The sequence below is a fragment of the Chiroxiphia lanceolata genome, chromosome 6, assembly GCF_009829145.1.
Source record: "Chiroxiphia lanceolata isolate bChiLan1 chromosome 6, bChiLan1.pri, whole genome shotgun sequence".
Lineage (NCBI taxonomy): Eukaryota > Metazoa > Chordata > Aves > Passeriformes > Pipridae > Chiroxiphia > Chiroxiphia lanceolata.
The window spans coordinates 48,305,546-48,320,918 of NC_045642.1; the positions used below are offsets into that span (position 1 = coordinate 48,305,546).

A 15,373-nucleotide genomic window follows, 5' to 3' on the forward strand; every position below is an offset into this window, starting at 1 on the left:
TCCTTAAATAATTTTTTTAACTTGTAAAAAATAAATCAAACCAAAGTTACTCTTCCCCAAATGTTCTTCAATAGTGTATGTATTTTCTAATGGGAGTTCCTTGCTAATAGAAGAGATGATAGGATACAGTTAAAAGGCTTGGTTAAAGCCTAGAGTAAATAAGTTCTAGTGTAAGAATTTCAAGAAATGAAAACTCCATGATATAAGGGAAAGAGACTTCTCAGCTATTAAATTGGCTTACACTAACTTCCTTGCATTCCATATTCATACAAAATATTCTAGGAACATTGTCACATAGTTAAAGAATTACTCCTTTAGCATAGTCATTATTAAAAAAAAATGACAACAAAACCAAAATCTAGAAACACTAAGTATTGTTGGGCCAAAGAACACAGAGACAGCCTCTAGAGCTGGAAAGTCAGAGGTAGTCTCTGATAGCATGTATTTCATCTGTCAGCAACAACTCTGGGACTGCACAGCACCTAGTGCCAGACAGTAAGAGAGTGCAATAGCACATAAGGGAACCAGATAGAGCCAGACGGAAGCTCACTGAAGGCATTTAGGGTTGCTCTCAGGACTGATTCTCCATAAGTCCACTAAAAAACTCTTCAATCCAGACAAGAATTACTTACGGGTTCTTGTCACACTTTTGTTATGGAGAAATAATCAAATTACTATGCATTTTTGACTGGGTTCTTCTATGGTTTTCAGCAACATTCTTATGATAGTCCTATGCTTGTCCATACTCGTTAGCTGACAAATTAAATTTCTTCACTCACTTAATCTGACCTCATCATTATGAAGGTTTCAAAATGTTATGACCTAACAAGACAAGAGGAATGCTTCACTGTTGGAGGTACTCTGAAAACACATAACAAGTTTAAACAAGGTATTAAATCTAACACAGGTATGGTCTTTCCACTCAGTGAAGGATAATTCCCCCTTTATTGCATGAGTAGTAAAATTATCCATACCAACTTTCAGATCAGGTATATAGATGAAAAATCAAACTTAGGAAAATCACAACTTACCTAAAACTCCATGTATAGTGGGGCTTCTCTTTTAGCAACCTAACAGGCTTCATATATTGGATAAATGCAAAACTGCTTGTAAAGTTCCTCAAATGACTATTTTGTGGTATGATTATTAATACATTAACCGTACCTAAGAATTCTATTTCTTAAGTAATGCTTCTGAGCAGAAAACCCACAGATCAATTTCTATTACTTCTCATATGGTCTTAACTTTGTGTGATGAAGCTTGCCCTCTCCATTGCGTCAGCTACAAGAGCCTAGCAGACGAAAAGTCAGTCGTGCTCAAAAAACACACATGGTATCATTCTCTCATGAAGGTTCAGCGTGGCAACTAACATCCCTAATACGCTCTCCTGAAGGCATTACCAAAAAAAAAAAAAATATGTGCAGGAGAGTAATGCTGTTGCAAAAGATATTAAGTATCTACCTTTGTATTAGAGTATTTAACAGCTACTGCAACTAATTTAAACTGAATATACAGAGGTCCCAACACTCTGCATAAATACTTGTAATTGCTACCTGACTTGGACTGGAACTTCACTCAGTGAGGAGGAGGCCATCCCAAACGCCACCTGCATGATACACTTCCACAGATGGTCTCGCTCAAGGAGGGTAACGCAGAAACACAGACTCCAATTTGGAACAAGAAATGGCAGCAAGAGATAACAGTACTGGAAACACACTAACTAGGCAGTGAATCTTTTTGAAGAGTAACACTAATGTGTTTTCATGAAGGTACTGAAATGTCTTTGTGTGTATATTTATCAATATCAATATAATACAAATAGGTTCATCCACAACAGTATGGCAATTGACCATTCTATTTTACTTTTTTCTTAGTTAACAAGGAAAAACATTTTAAACAATATACACTAAAATGTCCTCTCTAATAGTTTATTTTATTCAATGCATATTTGGAAATTGACTGTGAGGCCACTGAAGAAAAAAGTAACTATATAGAAATACGCAAATTCAGACAGCGGAGGCTCTAAAGGATATATTATGCTACTGCATTCAGGAATAAGACTTAAATAGATGTGAGGCCACCTAAAGAATTTCACAGGTTATCAAACTAAATCATATTCTCATCCTTTCAACAGCAACACAAAATCCATTTCTTAGTCTCCTCAAATGACTAAAGTGGTACATCATTTATAGGTATGAATAGATGCTAGTGTTTGTACTGTGCCACAGAATTCTTGCTGTTGTTCTTCATTTGATTAATCCAGGGAAACATGCTGAAGTGAAACTACCTTCCTTAATTGCCTACACCTCTGAAAAAATGCTTCAAGTCCCAAGTTGTCTTTCTTCCTTTGTTAAAGGTACTTCAAAGTCACAGTTCGGGGCTGCATTAGACCCTCTCTGGGTTCTATCAGTAGTGTTTCAAATAGCAACAGTGAGGAATTAAAAAAAACAAACACAACAATTTCTAGAATACAAGAATCAGTATCATTATTGTTCCTATTTTGTACATTTGTGAGTGTATGCAATCAGAGTTTTTCTAGATATTTCTAGAATACAAGAATCTAGAATACCATTTCTAGAATACAAGAATTAGTATCATTATTGTTCCTATTTTGTACATTTGTGAGTGTATGCAATCAGAGTCCTGAAAGTCATAACTTAGGGCCTGGCTACAAGCATAAATAGTGAAAACTTTCCTAGGATAATTATATCAGAGCCCTGAGCTTATCAACAGGCTCCGCAATCTTTTTCCCCAATTCTAGGGGTTAAGGTATCTCTGCTTAAGACCAATGCTGACAAAACGGAGCTGGAGTAACCTGTGTGGAACCTTGTCAGGGGCCTCCTCCACTTTCAGCTGGGAGCAGAAGTTCAGGCTCCCATTCTTGATCCTTGTGTCAGCTGTGCTGTAGGTATGTCTTTACTTGGTTGTGTACCTCACTGATCCTGATCCACCAATTTCAAATCCTGGCTTGTCCTCAAGCCTCTCTCCTCACAACAAGCTTTTCTGATAACCACAGGACTGTTGCCCAAGCCTGTTTTTCTTCCACTAGACTTGCTCTGATCTTCCCATTTGGTAACTGTGGGATTGCAGCACTGGTCAGTGAGGTACTGACCTGTACCTGCCTTGCTGCAACCCTTAGCTCCCAGCTCACACTAATGCATGGAGCAGTCTCCCTGTCCTGCTGCTTCCTGACAAACTAGTCAAGAACCACAGTTCTTCCAGAAACAGCTTACAAGACTGAAGAGCTTAAGCAGCTGAAGAGTTCAGCAGTATCACACAGATTATCTCACATCAGCTATCAGCAAAATGGCTGCAAGCTACTGATCAAGTGAGCCATTAGAGTTCCCTTGGTAAGGTTAATAAGAAAACCAGGACCACAGGACAAATCAAGAGAATACTGTCAAAAATGAAAATTTACTTGCAATATGTGAAGGCCACATAGCAGAGGTGCTATTAACAACCTGACCTGCCAAATGCATTTTGCATTTCAGAAGAATCTCAAGTAAAGATTGAAAAGCCTAAATTCTATGCAGAAACAGGACCTGTACCTTCACAGTTAACCTTAGAGGTCATTCTGTCAGAGATGTTTACCTGAAAAATAAAAATGCACCAAGGAAAAAACCACTGTTTCCATAGAAATTATATCAGTAACATTCTTCACCATCATTTTAATTGCCCAGAGTAACAATAATTACAGTCTCAATTTAGGGAGGTATATGAAAATTGACAGAAAGTCCTCTCGTTGTTCAAAGATGTGATACAGGTTTAAAATGGAAAAAAAAAAAAAAATCTTGTTTCAACAAAGTTCTTGCCAAACTGACTGGTTTCTTCTTTTTACTCACTGGTTTTTTTAGATTTCAATGATTTTCAGAGTCTTACTGGTCATAATACTCAGACATAACATTGAGTAATTAAGCTGTCCATACAGAAAGTACAGCTTCACTCCAAAAAAATCTCTCAGCTGAAGACTGTTGTTTCTGTAGCTGTAACTTCTGTTCAGGATCAAAACTATGACCTCTGCAGGAGACAAACACAGAAGAACAAAGGCTAAAAAGTTTAGTGGTACACTAGTTAGACAGCCCTGCTCCACACAACAAAATCATAATGAAGACTGTACTACAAAAGCAAAGCTTTAGATTAAAGTAAGAACAGTTGCAATAAGACAGATCAAAGGTTTGAAATGTCATCTTAAGAAAAATTTAAAAAAACATATGTGGCCATGTGAAATCAATTAAAAATCCTGTCCTGGTGGCTGTTCCTACTTGAATAAGCCAGTTATGTCAAAATATCACGTTGGTTACTATACCTCTTGCCACAGCTAGACTAGTGACATCTACTTCCAAAACAGACATGGAACAAGGCTACTGAATTTTTCAAGCAAGAATGAGATTTGCCTGCCAGCACACGCCATCGGAAGAGGCAATTAAAAGGGAGAGTAACAGCAGCTAAACCTTGTACTGTGTGCTAGCCAAGAAACATGTGACCTCTACCACTGTGACCCCAAAACATAACTCAATGCAAGGCCACATCTAATGTCAAGTGGCGGTTCAAGAAACCCTTTTCACAGACTTACACAACAGCTGTGTTTGCTTTCACACTGCAATGCAATTGCAATTCTGCAAGGAATTATTTAAATCAGTTCCTGATAATGGATTTGTAAAGCAAAATAACTAAGAGAAAAGAGAACAAAAGTCTCAATTCTGCAGGAAAAAAAATCAGAAACAGCACATTACTGTGTGGGAAGAATGCAAGCATGTACCACCGTCAACTTGGATGAACATTTTGTACTAGGTTCTTCTCAAAATTTTCAATTTTTGGAAGGCTTGTTTTCTAAGGCATTGTCTTCTGAGAAGAGAGAGGTAATAGTACCAAAAGACAAGAACAGTATACAAAGCAAAACCTGAAAAAATCATCTTTCTTCAAAAAAAAAGGCAAAATTATAAGGTATGGAAGAATACTGATTCTGAGAAGAATTCTAGTAGCTGCCACTGCAAGCCTTCAAAAGTTTATTTTTTTTCAAAGGAGAATATAAAGAAAAAATATAGGAGATGTCAAATAAACATTCATAGTTTCAGAGAGCACCAGATGTAAAACGTAGAGGTGCAGGAGTGGACAATTTTGCTCAAATGCAATCCATCTGGTTCTAAATTAATTTACATTTGGCCATGAATCTCTGGTCATGTAAGTTTTTCCCATCTGGTTGCCCAAGTTTCAATAAAGTTAGATATTTGCAGTAATTCAAAAGAAAAAATACATCCATGAGAAAAAAGGATTAATGATGATGGCAGCATTTGCCCTCAGAAAGTTACTTGTTTACCCCTGGAAAACAGAAACAGAATTTTTCTGAGCTGACTAGTAACATATTCTTGTAAGATCCAATAGAAGATACCAGACTATTTAACATACATATTGGTATTTCTCTCCCAAATGGGATTTTTTTAAGTGGTATAATATAATAAGAAACCAGTATCCTTAAAGCAGTCAGTGTATGAAATCACAGAATCATAGAATCAGCTGGGTTGGAAGGGACCTCCAAGATCATCAAGTCCAACCCTTAATCCACTATAACTGTGGTTACTAGACCATGGCACTAAGTGCCACATCCAGTGTCATCTTAACCTCCAGGGACAGAGAACCCACCACTTCCCTGGGCAGCCCATTCCAACGCCTGATTACCCTCTCTGTAAAGAATTTCTTCCTAATATCTAACCTAAACCTCCCCTGGCACAGCTTAAGACCATGCCCTCTTGTCTTGCTGATAGTTGCCTGGAGAAGAGACCAAACCCTACCTGGCTACAACCTCCTTTCACATAGTTGTAGAGTGTGATGAGGTCTCCCCTGAGCCTCCTCTTCTCCAGGCTGAACAGCCCCAGCTCCCTCAGCCTCTCCTCACAGGACTTGTGCTTGAGTCCCTTCAGCAGCCTGGTTGCTCTTCTCCGGACCTGCTCCAGCCCCTCAATGTCTTTCCTGAACTGAGAGGCCCAGAACTGGACACAGTACTCCGGGTGTGGCCTCACCAGCACTGAGTACAGGGGAAGAATCACTTCCCTGGACCTGTTGGCCACACTGTTCCTGATCCAGGCCAGGATGCCATTGGCCTTCTTGGCTACCTGGGCACACTGCTGGCTCATGTTCAGCTTCTTGTCAATCCAAACTCCCAGGTCCCTCTCTGTCTGGCTGCTCTCCAGCCACTCTGCCCCCAGGCTGTAGCACTGCATAGGGTTGTTCTGTCTTGCAAAAATTTTTAATGGCACTTTAAGATTTTGGCATCAAAATATGGACAGAATGTATTTTATGCTCTGGTCTTCTCCAATATTGCTCCATGCTGGGAAAGCACAATCTTCTTTGTGATAAGCACTGAAAAGGGAAACCTTCCGGGCAAAGGCTCAAACAGTCATCTGACCATTGATGACCTGGTTTTGCAATTAAATTAGTCCAGCTCAGTGACGTGCCTTTAGAGTGTTTGGCATGTTCTTAATATTCAATTTCAGGACAGTTAAAACACTGACAGGAGTAAACCAAACAAAGGAACAAGTTTTTGTCATTGTTTCATTTCCTTTTCGAAAATCGGGGAAAAAATTGTTAATTATCCAGACAGATCTACAACCCATGTTAACTTCTGCGGACTAACTTCATTATTCAGTTCACTCTTTCTTACTTTTTCCTCTTTTGCACAAATGTAAATCTACTCCCTATAACTGTGTTTATTATGTCTACATCACTGAACAATTCTCCAAAACACAAGAAGTACGGTTTATTTTACTCATCTTTGCAAGAGAATGCTCAATGTTCAGAGGATGCACTATTTACTTGCCTAAACCTTATGAGTTTAATTGGACAACTATACAGAGTCTTTTAAAGTTAAATGCTTTTAAAGTTAAAAGCTAATCTACCAGGTCACTTACGTGAGATGACAGTTCCTCAAGCACTAAATGAGTCAAGTTGTAGTCACTTCTCTCTGTTCTGGACTACCTTTAAACTGCATTAAGAATGTGTACAAATCTCTTCCTACTTCATCTATCAAGACCCATAGTTGACTAACCTCCACTTTATCATTCTTCCTTCAATGAAATGTCCTTTAAAATCTTTTAAAATTACATACTAATTTTGTTTCCAGAACAAAATATTCACTCCATCATCTAATAAATGAAAACAAACAACAATTCAACAGTGAAAAGTATCTGAGTGTTATAACTAAATCTGCAACTCTGATCAAGAGATTTTCAGATGAAAAAACAATAATGCATATGAACTATTCATTCTGCATATCAGACAGAAGCACACAGATATCCATTCAACCAATTCAGATTTCAATTCAATCATCCCTCATACAGAATATCCACTTTTATATAATTTATTGCCAAGGCAATACTGACAACAGTTACTATAAAATTTTTTTAAACTTCATTAAGCAAACACAAAAACTTCAAAACCAACTTAAGCTAATGCAGAAGTCATGTACCAATGCAGAAGAATTGAGCACTTCACTATACTCTGGAAGAAAAAGTGTACTTTATTGGATTTAATTAACAGAAAAAATGTTAGTTATTATGCATGGTCAAATAGATTACTTCTACAGTAATTCAATGAGTTTGTTCATATTATTCCTTCTAAGACAAAGATCTCCACATGTACTGAAGTATGATTTTAGTGTAGTTACAGAACTAAAAGAAAAGTGAGGGGAAAGAAATATTTTTTAAAAACGAGGTAGCATTTTAGCAATAAACATCAAAATTTAACCTAGTCATCAGGTCTTGTCTTAACTGACACTGACCAAATGAAAATAATTCCAGCATACAAGTAGAGCTATTAATGAGATGAAAAGATAAAAATATGCCTAAGCCACAAATCCAGAAGGTAAAGATAACACACAAGAAATAAGATGGAAACCCCCCCCCAAACTAACAACTTAGGAGTTTGGGGGGGGTTTAAAGATAAATGTATTACAAAACTCTTGAAAAAATAGCAACACTGAAGTGATTTCACTTATGCAATGAACACAATGGTGCTGTAGAATTCTCCAGTCCTACCAATTCTCCATGACCCCAATAGTAACTTATATTGATGTCATGTGAAAATGTATTTTACATCCCAGTTAGACAAGCACTCAACTGAGATGCATGAAAGCATAAGGATAAAATTGCCTTTTTCGCTCTGAATTTCTTTACAATTCAGTTGAGAGTTAAAAATCACAGACTAGCTTCAAATTCATCACACGGTTAAGAATACAAATGCCATAAAAAGATACTATTCTTTTCAATCTCAATTCCTTACATAATTACATTCTATGGTTAGCCTAGTAAAACTGTAGGTTTTCATGAGACAGTAAATAAAGTTTGAACACCAGAAGTAATTTCATAGTTAAATACCTTGTGATACCAACCTACCCTGTGTGAAAATTCATTTTTACTCAACTACTTTATTCTAGTCAGGTTATTTCTTCTTTTTGAATGTAAATAAAAGCATATAGCTTCATTTTAAAGATAAATAAAACTAAAATCTATAAGACAAGTTTCAGTTTTTAGTGAAACAGTAGCAAAAAATACTTTAAATCTCTTAAAACTGCACTGCTTTCAGCTTGAATATTTAATGCTTGCATATTATAAGCACTTTCATATAACTGTAAAACAGAGAGGACACTTGACAATGCACTCTTCACACTCATGTTTCAGTAGCTCCATGGCAGAAATCAATAGGTTTCTGTTTTCCTACAAGTCACATGCATTTGCTTCCTTTCACTCAAACAGTGCTTAGGAAAAGCAGCTTCCCACCTCTTTGCTTTTGAATAGTCAATCTGCTCTAATTATTGTAGTCAAGAAACGGTGCACTCTTTTTATTATAAAACAACTGTTAAATTCAGTACTTGCCCAAGTACCTGGAAATTTTAAACAGTCATCAGATTAAAGCAGAGATAGTGAAAACATTGAACCATAATGTTTTTTAGCAAGCACCCCTAACTACAAAACCATCCAAAATTCATAAATACATGATAAAGATTCCTCTCTAATAAGAATTTTAAATGTAGTACATGCTATGATCATTTTTATACATTTTTAATAAGCTAAATATATCTTGTTTCAGAGAACAAGAGTCCAAAGAGGGGGGTTACTAGAATAAATTCCACTTGCTTAAGCACGTATTTTTAACGGCACAGTTCTTGCAAGGTGGACCAGGAAAGACATGTGAAGAAGGGGAAACAAAGGAAAGTACACTGCTCTGATTAAATTGCAAGTGCTACACTCTTATCTGACTTATACAGTTGTGTAATGTTATTTCAAAGTGCTACCCAATAAGCATGAAAACAGATAGAAAGCTATGCAGTTATACGGCCAAATTCTACCTGCTGTAAATACATTGGTTCAAAAGTGTCAATGAATTGTAAGTGTTCTAGCAGTAGTTGAATTTATCTACAGAGAACACATGAAATGTCAATTTCTGTGTGAAAATGGGTCATTTTAATCATGTTTAGGTTCAATAGCTAAATTACACATGAAAACTTCAGTCAAGTCAAGACAATTTCTTAGATTTTAAAAGCAAACAACACAATTGCAGTTACTTTTTTTCCTCAAAAGAAACACTAGAAATGTTGAGCTTTTTTTTGACAGGGAAGACAAATATAAAATGTGACAGAGAATAAGAGAAAAAAATATAGTTAAATGAAGAGATTTCAGAGGTATATATTGAAAACAGAATGGATTAGAGTCAGAGGAACCAACATTAAATGACCAAGCAAGATTTCTTCATTTAATGACTGGAGAAAGAGGAATCCAATTCAGAGTGTGGAAAAAGCAGACAGGCATCTCTGATGCTTATCCAAGTCCTCCCCCTTCCTCGCACTGCTTGTAAATGATGTGCCAAAGGTGAACTCAGATGAGATGTATTTCTTAAAATCAACTCTTTTGAGACTTAAAGGTTCTGATTCCTTATGACATTCTTAACACAGTGAAGATTTCAGCTTCATTCAACTCTGGTCCCAAGGCTAGGGAACTGCTCCTTTTCTCTCCCATCAGTGCAGTAACACCATTCTGTGTCCTTTACTTTGCCCCTTGTGTCCCACAGTTTCTCTCACAACTCTAAGCAGGTCCCACTGTCCCTAGCCACACCTTTTACTATCATTCTTTCCTGACAAAAACTGCATCTCTCTGTACTTACTCTCTTGCACTGGTGTGGCAATCTGTTGCTAATCCCTTCTCATACCAGTTGAACTTCCTCTTGGTTTCAGGCTATAATTTAAAAGGAATATACTGACATTATCTGTACTATTTCCCTGCTTCAGAAAATAAGATTTTGTATCTCTTTAAAATGGTCCCTCCCAAATCCTACCAGACTCTATTTGAAATGCAAATATCCTAGAGGGAACTACCAGCTATCTATTTTTAGAAAATCCTTCTGCTGCTTCTAACAAAGACTTTTAGATCTGCAGTCCCAGATTTCAACACCACTGGTAGCTAACGCAAAAACCAAAAAACACCCATTTTAAAATTCTCTCAGAAGAAAAATCCTGCACAATTTTGACTCTCTGAAATCTAAAAAGCATATTTGGAGATGAAACTGTACCTTACAAATAATTAACAAACGTCAATAGTCAGAGATCACTATGTTAGGTACTATGTACGTATTTAATAAGAGATAAGCTTTTATCCTAAAAGCTTGCAATTAAGCTTATTAGAAGTGACACAAAGACATGAGAAAGAGACAAGATAATAATACATTAATTATTATTAGCATAAAGAAGAATCATAGCATACCATTTGCCTAGTCATTGCAAAGTATTAGCACAGCCAAGCATTTTTTTTAGAAAGCATCTGAAAATGAAAATGTAAGTGGCTTTTCAGACTTATGTGGATCTTTCCTTTTTCATGTCAAGAACGGCTGAAGAAAGTATGAAGGCTTTTCAGGGAAAACTAGAACAAAGATGTCTGACAGGCCTAAGACCAATGAACTGAAAGCTCAAAACCTAGTAGAACAGACTACTAGATCTTGTTCTATGACGTGCCTAGAATGGAGGTTTTCCACCCTTCTCAAATGTGTTTATGATTTCAACAAGATAAAAATCTGACTTTGTGATCTTGCTCAATTCTGTCCACACTTACTGGAGAGTCATATACTCACCTCATCAGTAAGAAACTCCTTACTCAGACCGAAGTCTGTCAGCACCACATGGCCATCAGAATCGAGGAGAATATTCTCAAGTTTTATATCCCGATATATAATCCCCAACTGCAAACAGAATATAAGAAGAAGTATTTCCAAATAGTGTAACCACATCAAGGAGACATCATTGAATGCATTTAAATATGAAGTGACCAAAATTTCCATTATTAAGATAATCTGATACATGAAAGTTGCACCTCAAAAAGGACAATTTTTAAATGCCTTTGAAGAAGTAACTTTAAAATTACTTTAAAATTATCAGAAATTACACTTGCATTAATGTCTTAAATTTTAAGGGGCATACTACATCTCCCTTGAAACTAAAAGTGACCGAATACTTGCTATTGAGTGCACAACTCAGTTCAGCATTCACTAAAAATGAAAATGGATGCTATGTTTTAGACATAGACCACACATACATGCTTTGTAATAGTCTACAAATCTACCTACTACCTCTGAAAATTGTAATAATTTTCATGTCTACAATTGTGCTAGAACTCTACCACTCAGTTGTGTTGCAACAAGGACAACATTACAACCCAGAACTTGTTCATGTTCACTACAAATTAGTTTTACTGACACATATCATTTCACAGGATTACTAAAAATTAACAATCATTTGTCAATAAGACTACTCTTCACAATGCAGACAAAAATTTGTAGCCTTAATCTGGCGCACAAGAGGAGATACTTCACGGGGAATTATTTCTAATTATACAACTAATGTCCCAATAGCAAAGTTGCTCTGAACTTAAAACAATCAAAAACAATAGTTGTCCTTACTAACTTTATATGATGCAAAAAGAATATACAGCTGTAGGTCCTCAAAATCAGCACTAAGACAAAGTTACTTTACCTTGTGGAGATGTTCAAGTGCCAAAACGATTTCCCCAATGTAAATTTGCACCTCACTTTCTGAGAATCTCTCTCTATGTGAAAGATGAGTAAACAATTCTCCTCCATTTATATAGTCTAAAAAGTAGAAAAAACAACCTTAGAATTTCACTTTCTGACAATTTAATTTTCTTATTGGAATAGTCTGAGGTACTTTGTAAGCTATTTAGTAACACGTTCTGCTATCAGATGCTTTTACTTTACTGTAATTCATTAATATTTCATCATGTTGTACAGTACTCAATTTCCTTCTTAGAGGACTGAGGGAAGAACAAGACCCACTTTTAAATAAGCAGCAAAACAAAATAAGCCTCAAATATTCATAAATTATAAAGATGGCATTTTTTGCAAAATCAGTCTTTCAGTTATTTAGGAATATGAAAAGAAAGGAGTACAAATGATATGTACACAGTATTTCTAGACTTATGAAATACTCTTGTGAGCAACAAGGCAGACTGACATAAAGGCAATTCAGAAAACAGGTATTAGATGAAATAATCAACTATGGACAGTTACAAAATTTTCCCTTCACAAGAGAAATTAAGATGGTAAAAATTACTGGAGGAGATTATTTCCACATACACTCCCTCACGGAAACTACACTTTCATTCTTTGCAGGCTATGACACAAGGTTTTCCCACAGTAAGGGAGAGGGGGAAAAAAGTAACTATTACAACAGAGCTCCACTGCAACACAAACATATTTTAGATGAAGAGCTGTTTATGCTAGCAGTGTACATTACAGCCATTAATTTGCAACCTCACAGCCCCCATTATTGTATTTGAGGTCTACATGTACAGAGCAGGGAACACACTCCACATCACCTTACACAATATTTTCTTCAAAATTCTTTCTCTAGATTTATTGGTATAAGACCTACATGCATTGGGATTTATCTTATCCATCTTATAAGACCTAAATCCTTTGGACCCTAAAAGGATCCAATCCTATTGCAAGTTAATAGTTTGAAGGAGAAAGCATGTATATATAAATCACAGACATTCTGATCTCTCTCCATTTTTTAGTTCTCCAGTTGTCTGTTTGAGAAGGAATATTAGTTGAATCAAACAATGTAAGGAAAAGTATTTATCTATATCAGTAAGCATACGAAAAAGATTTAATGAAGTACAAATAACCTACATTTTACAATTGCTTCCTTCTTCTAAAAAACTTCAGCACATAGAAAAAGATAACAGAAACAAATTTTTAAAATATTTCTAGCTGGAACCACTAACTCAGTATAAGGTAAGCACTGAATTCCCAGGTACTGTCCTAAGGACTGTGACAGATCCAAACCAACACTGCCACAGGAATGGCACAACAAGCTTAATTCTATGCAGGTTGTAACATTAACCACAGCCCAGTGAAACAATCAGCCTTCATGTTCTTGGTGCTAGATCAAATTCATGGCTGACATAGTGGAAAAAAACTTACCAGTTAGTTCAATATAAACTCCATTTGACAGTTCAAACTATTTAGCTTTTTTTTAAGTATTAGTAGGTTAACCTTGCATGACAAGCTTTGTATGGGATTGGCGGCATTCACATGGACACAACACTTAGTTCTTTCAATATAGCTTAAAGCCAATGTAAAAACTGGAATCAACTCCAAACCCTGCATTCTGGAAATTTGGCAGAAGTGCAGCTGCACGTCTGTGCTTGATTCAGTCTATTCATACAGCTGTGTAATCTGACAGCATGAAGAACTGTACTAAATACTGCACTGAGGCTCCAATTCTAAAAACTCTTGAAGCTAAAATGACATGCTCTCACACACCAAGTTCAGCCAGGTACAAAAAAAAGACAGACACTGGTTTCCCCCAAAATTCAGAAGCCTCTGAAACACATACATTTCAAAACTAAACTGAAGTGATTTACAAAGACTTACATAATGAGACATGAAAAACTTGTAACAAACAATTTATTTCCCTCAGTAGGGTATGAAGCCCAGTTCAATTACAAAGTAGCTTTATGTCATGTTAGGTAGAAAAAATTTACACTGTTAGAAAAAGTGATTAAAAGAAAGTTTTAAAGTTTAATTATTCCCATTTTCTCCTAAAAAAGAAGGAATAAAGGACCTTTCTGGCCCCAACGGATATTCTGAAAATGTATATAGAACTTAGGGAAAAAACAAAACAGAAGGCTCTAATTATACATTGGCTATAAATTTCTTGTTTCAAATATCATCTTAACATTGTATTATGGTGGACACCTGCCCAGTTTGCATTATCTGCTGTGTAACGCTCTTCAGAACTACTGGGTTTGCTCCTCTCTGACTCTTACAAGAATATAATATCAAGCTTTTAATTTTCCTTCATATAAGAGGCTTTTATGGCCTTCTAATTATCCTTGTCACCTAAATTTCTCCATTACTATGTATTTATTTTTAGGTAAATACATCCATCTCAGGTTTGAGGTTGGGGTGGTTTGTATTTTTTTTTGTTTCCTCCTTTTTTTAATATTTCAAATAGGATCTGTATTCTATACAAAAGTATCTTGACTTAAAGAATGGTACTAAAATATTTATAATAAATATTCACATTTTGTCTCATTTAATCTCTCAAATTTTCCTAAGTTGTTAACATTAAATTATAAACACTAAATTTGCTGCTGATTTGAAAGGTAGAAATATTTTAAATTTTAAAGTGGTACCAAACCTTATGAACAGGTTCCATTTGCAGCACAGAAATGCGTGATTTTAGATTATCTCTTAATACCCAAAAATTGACACATGCAAGATACCTCAATACTCAAAAGATCAAATTATTTCATAACGAAAGTTTTGGCATCAAATGTTTCCAGGTCATTGATGAATATACATATACATTTTTTGCTGCATATTAGTCACAGATACCACTAACCTTGCCAGTCAGAGTAGCACACTGAAGTTCAAACAGGAAAACCACAAATACAGACACTGTTGAAGACAAACAGTATTTTCCTTCCTATGCTCTCCCATGCGACCTCCAAACACACTGTACTTAAGGCCACATGAAAAAAGACTACAAAACATTGAGATAAAAGGGCTTTTTTTTTTTTCATTAACATAAGACTTAAATCCATAAGACTACTCACCTAAAATGAGATGAAGCTTTGTATCTGTCTGGAAGGCATAATGTAACGTGACTAAAAATGGTGATTGCCTAATGTGCTCCAAGACTTGTCGTTCTGTCCTTGTGTGCTCAGTTGTTTTGGCTTTCTGAACTATTGTTGCTTTCTTCAGTACTTTCATGGCATACAGTTTTCCAGCATCATGGCCGCTTACTTTCCTCACTAGGAACACTTTTCCATAGGCTTAAAAAGTGGGGAGAAAAACAAAAAACAAA

The 15,373-nt window shown here is 36.0% G+C and overlaps 1 protein-coding gene across 1 annotated transcript in view; it reads right to left on the reverse strand.

Annotated features, from left to right (window-relative positions):
- RPS6KA5 (ribosomal protein S6 kinase A5) overlaps positions 1-15,373 on the reverse strand; it is a 75,793-nt gene that overhangs the window by 37,870 nt on the left and 22,550 nt on the right. Inside the window, 3 exon segments of the mRNA XM_032690043.1 lie at positions 11,113-11,220; positions 12,011-12,126; positions 15,123-15,341. Of these exon segments, the coding sequence (XP_032545934.1) occupies positions 11,113-11,220; positions 12,011-12,126; positions 15,123-15,341 (443 nt within the window).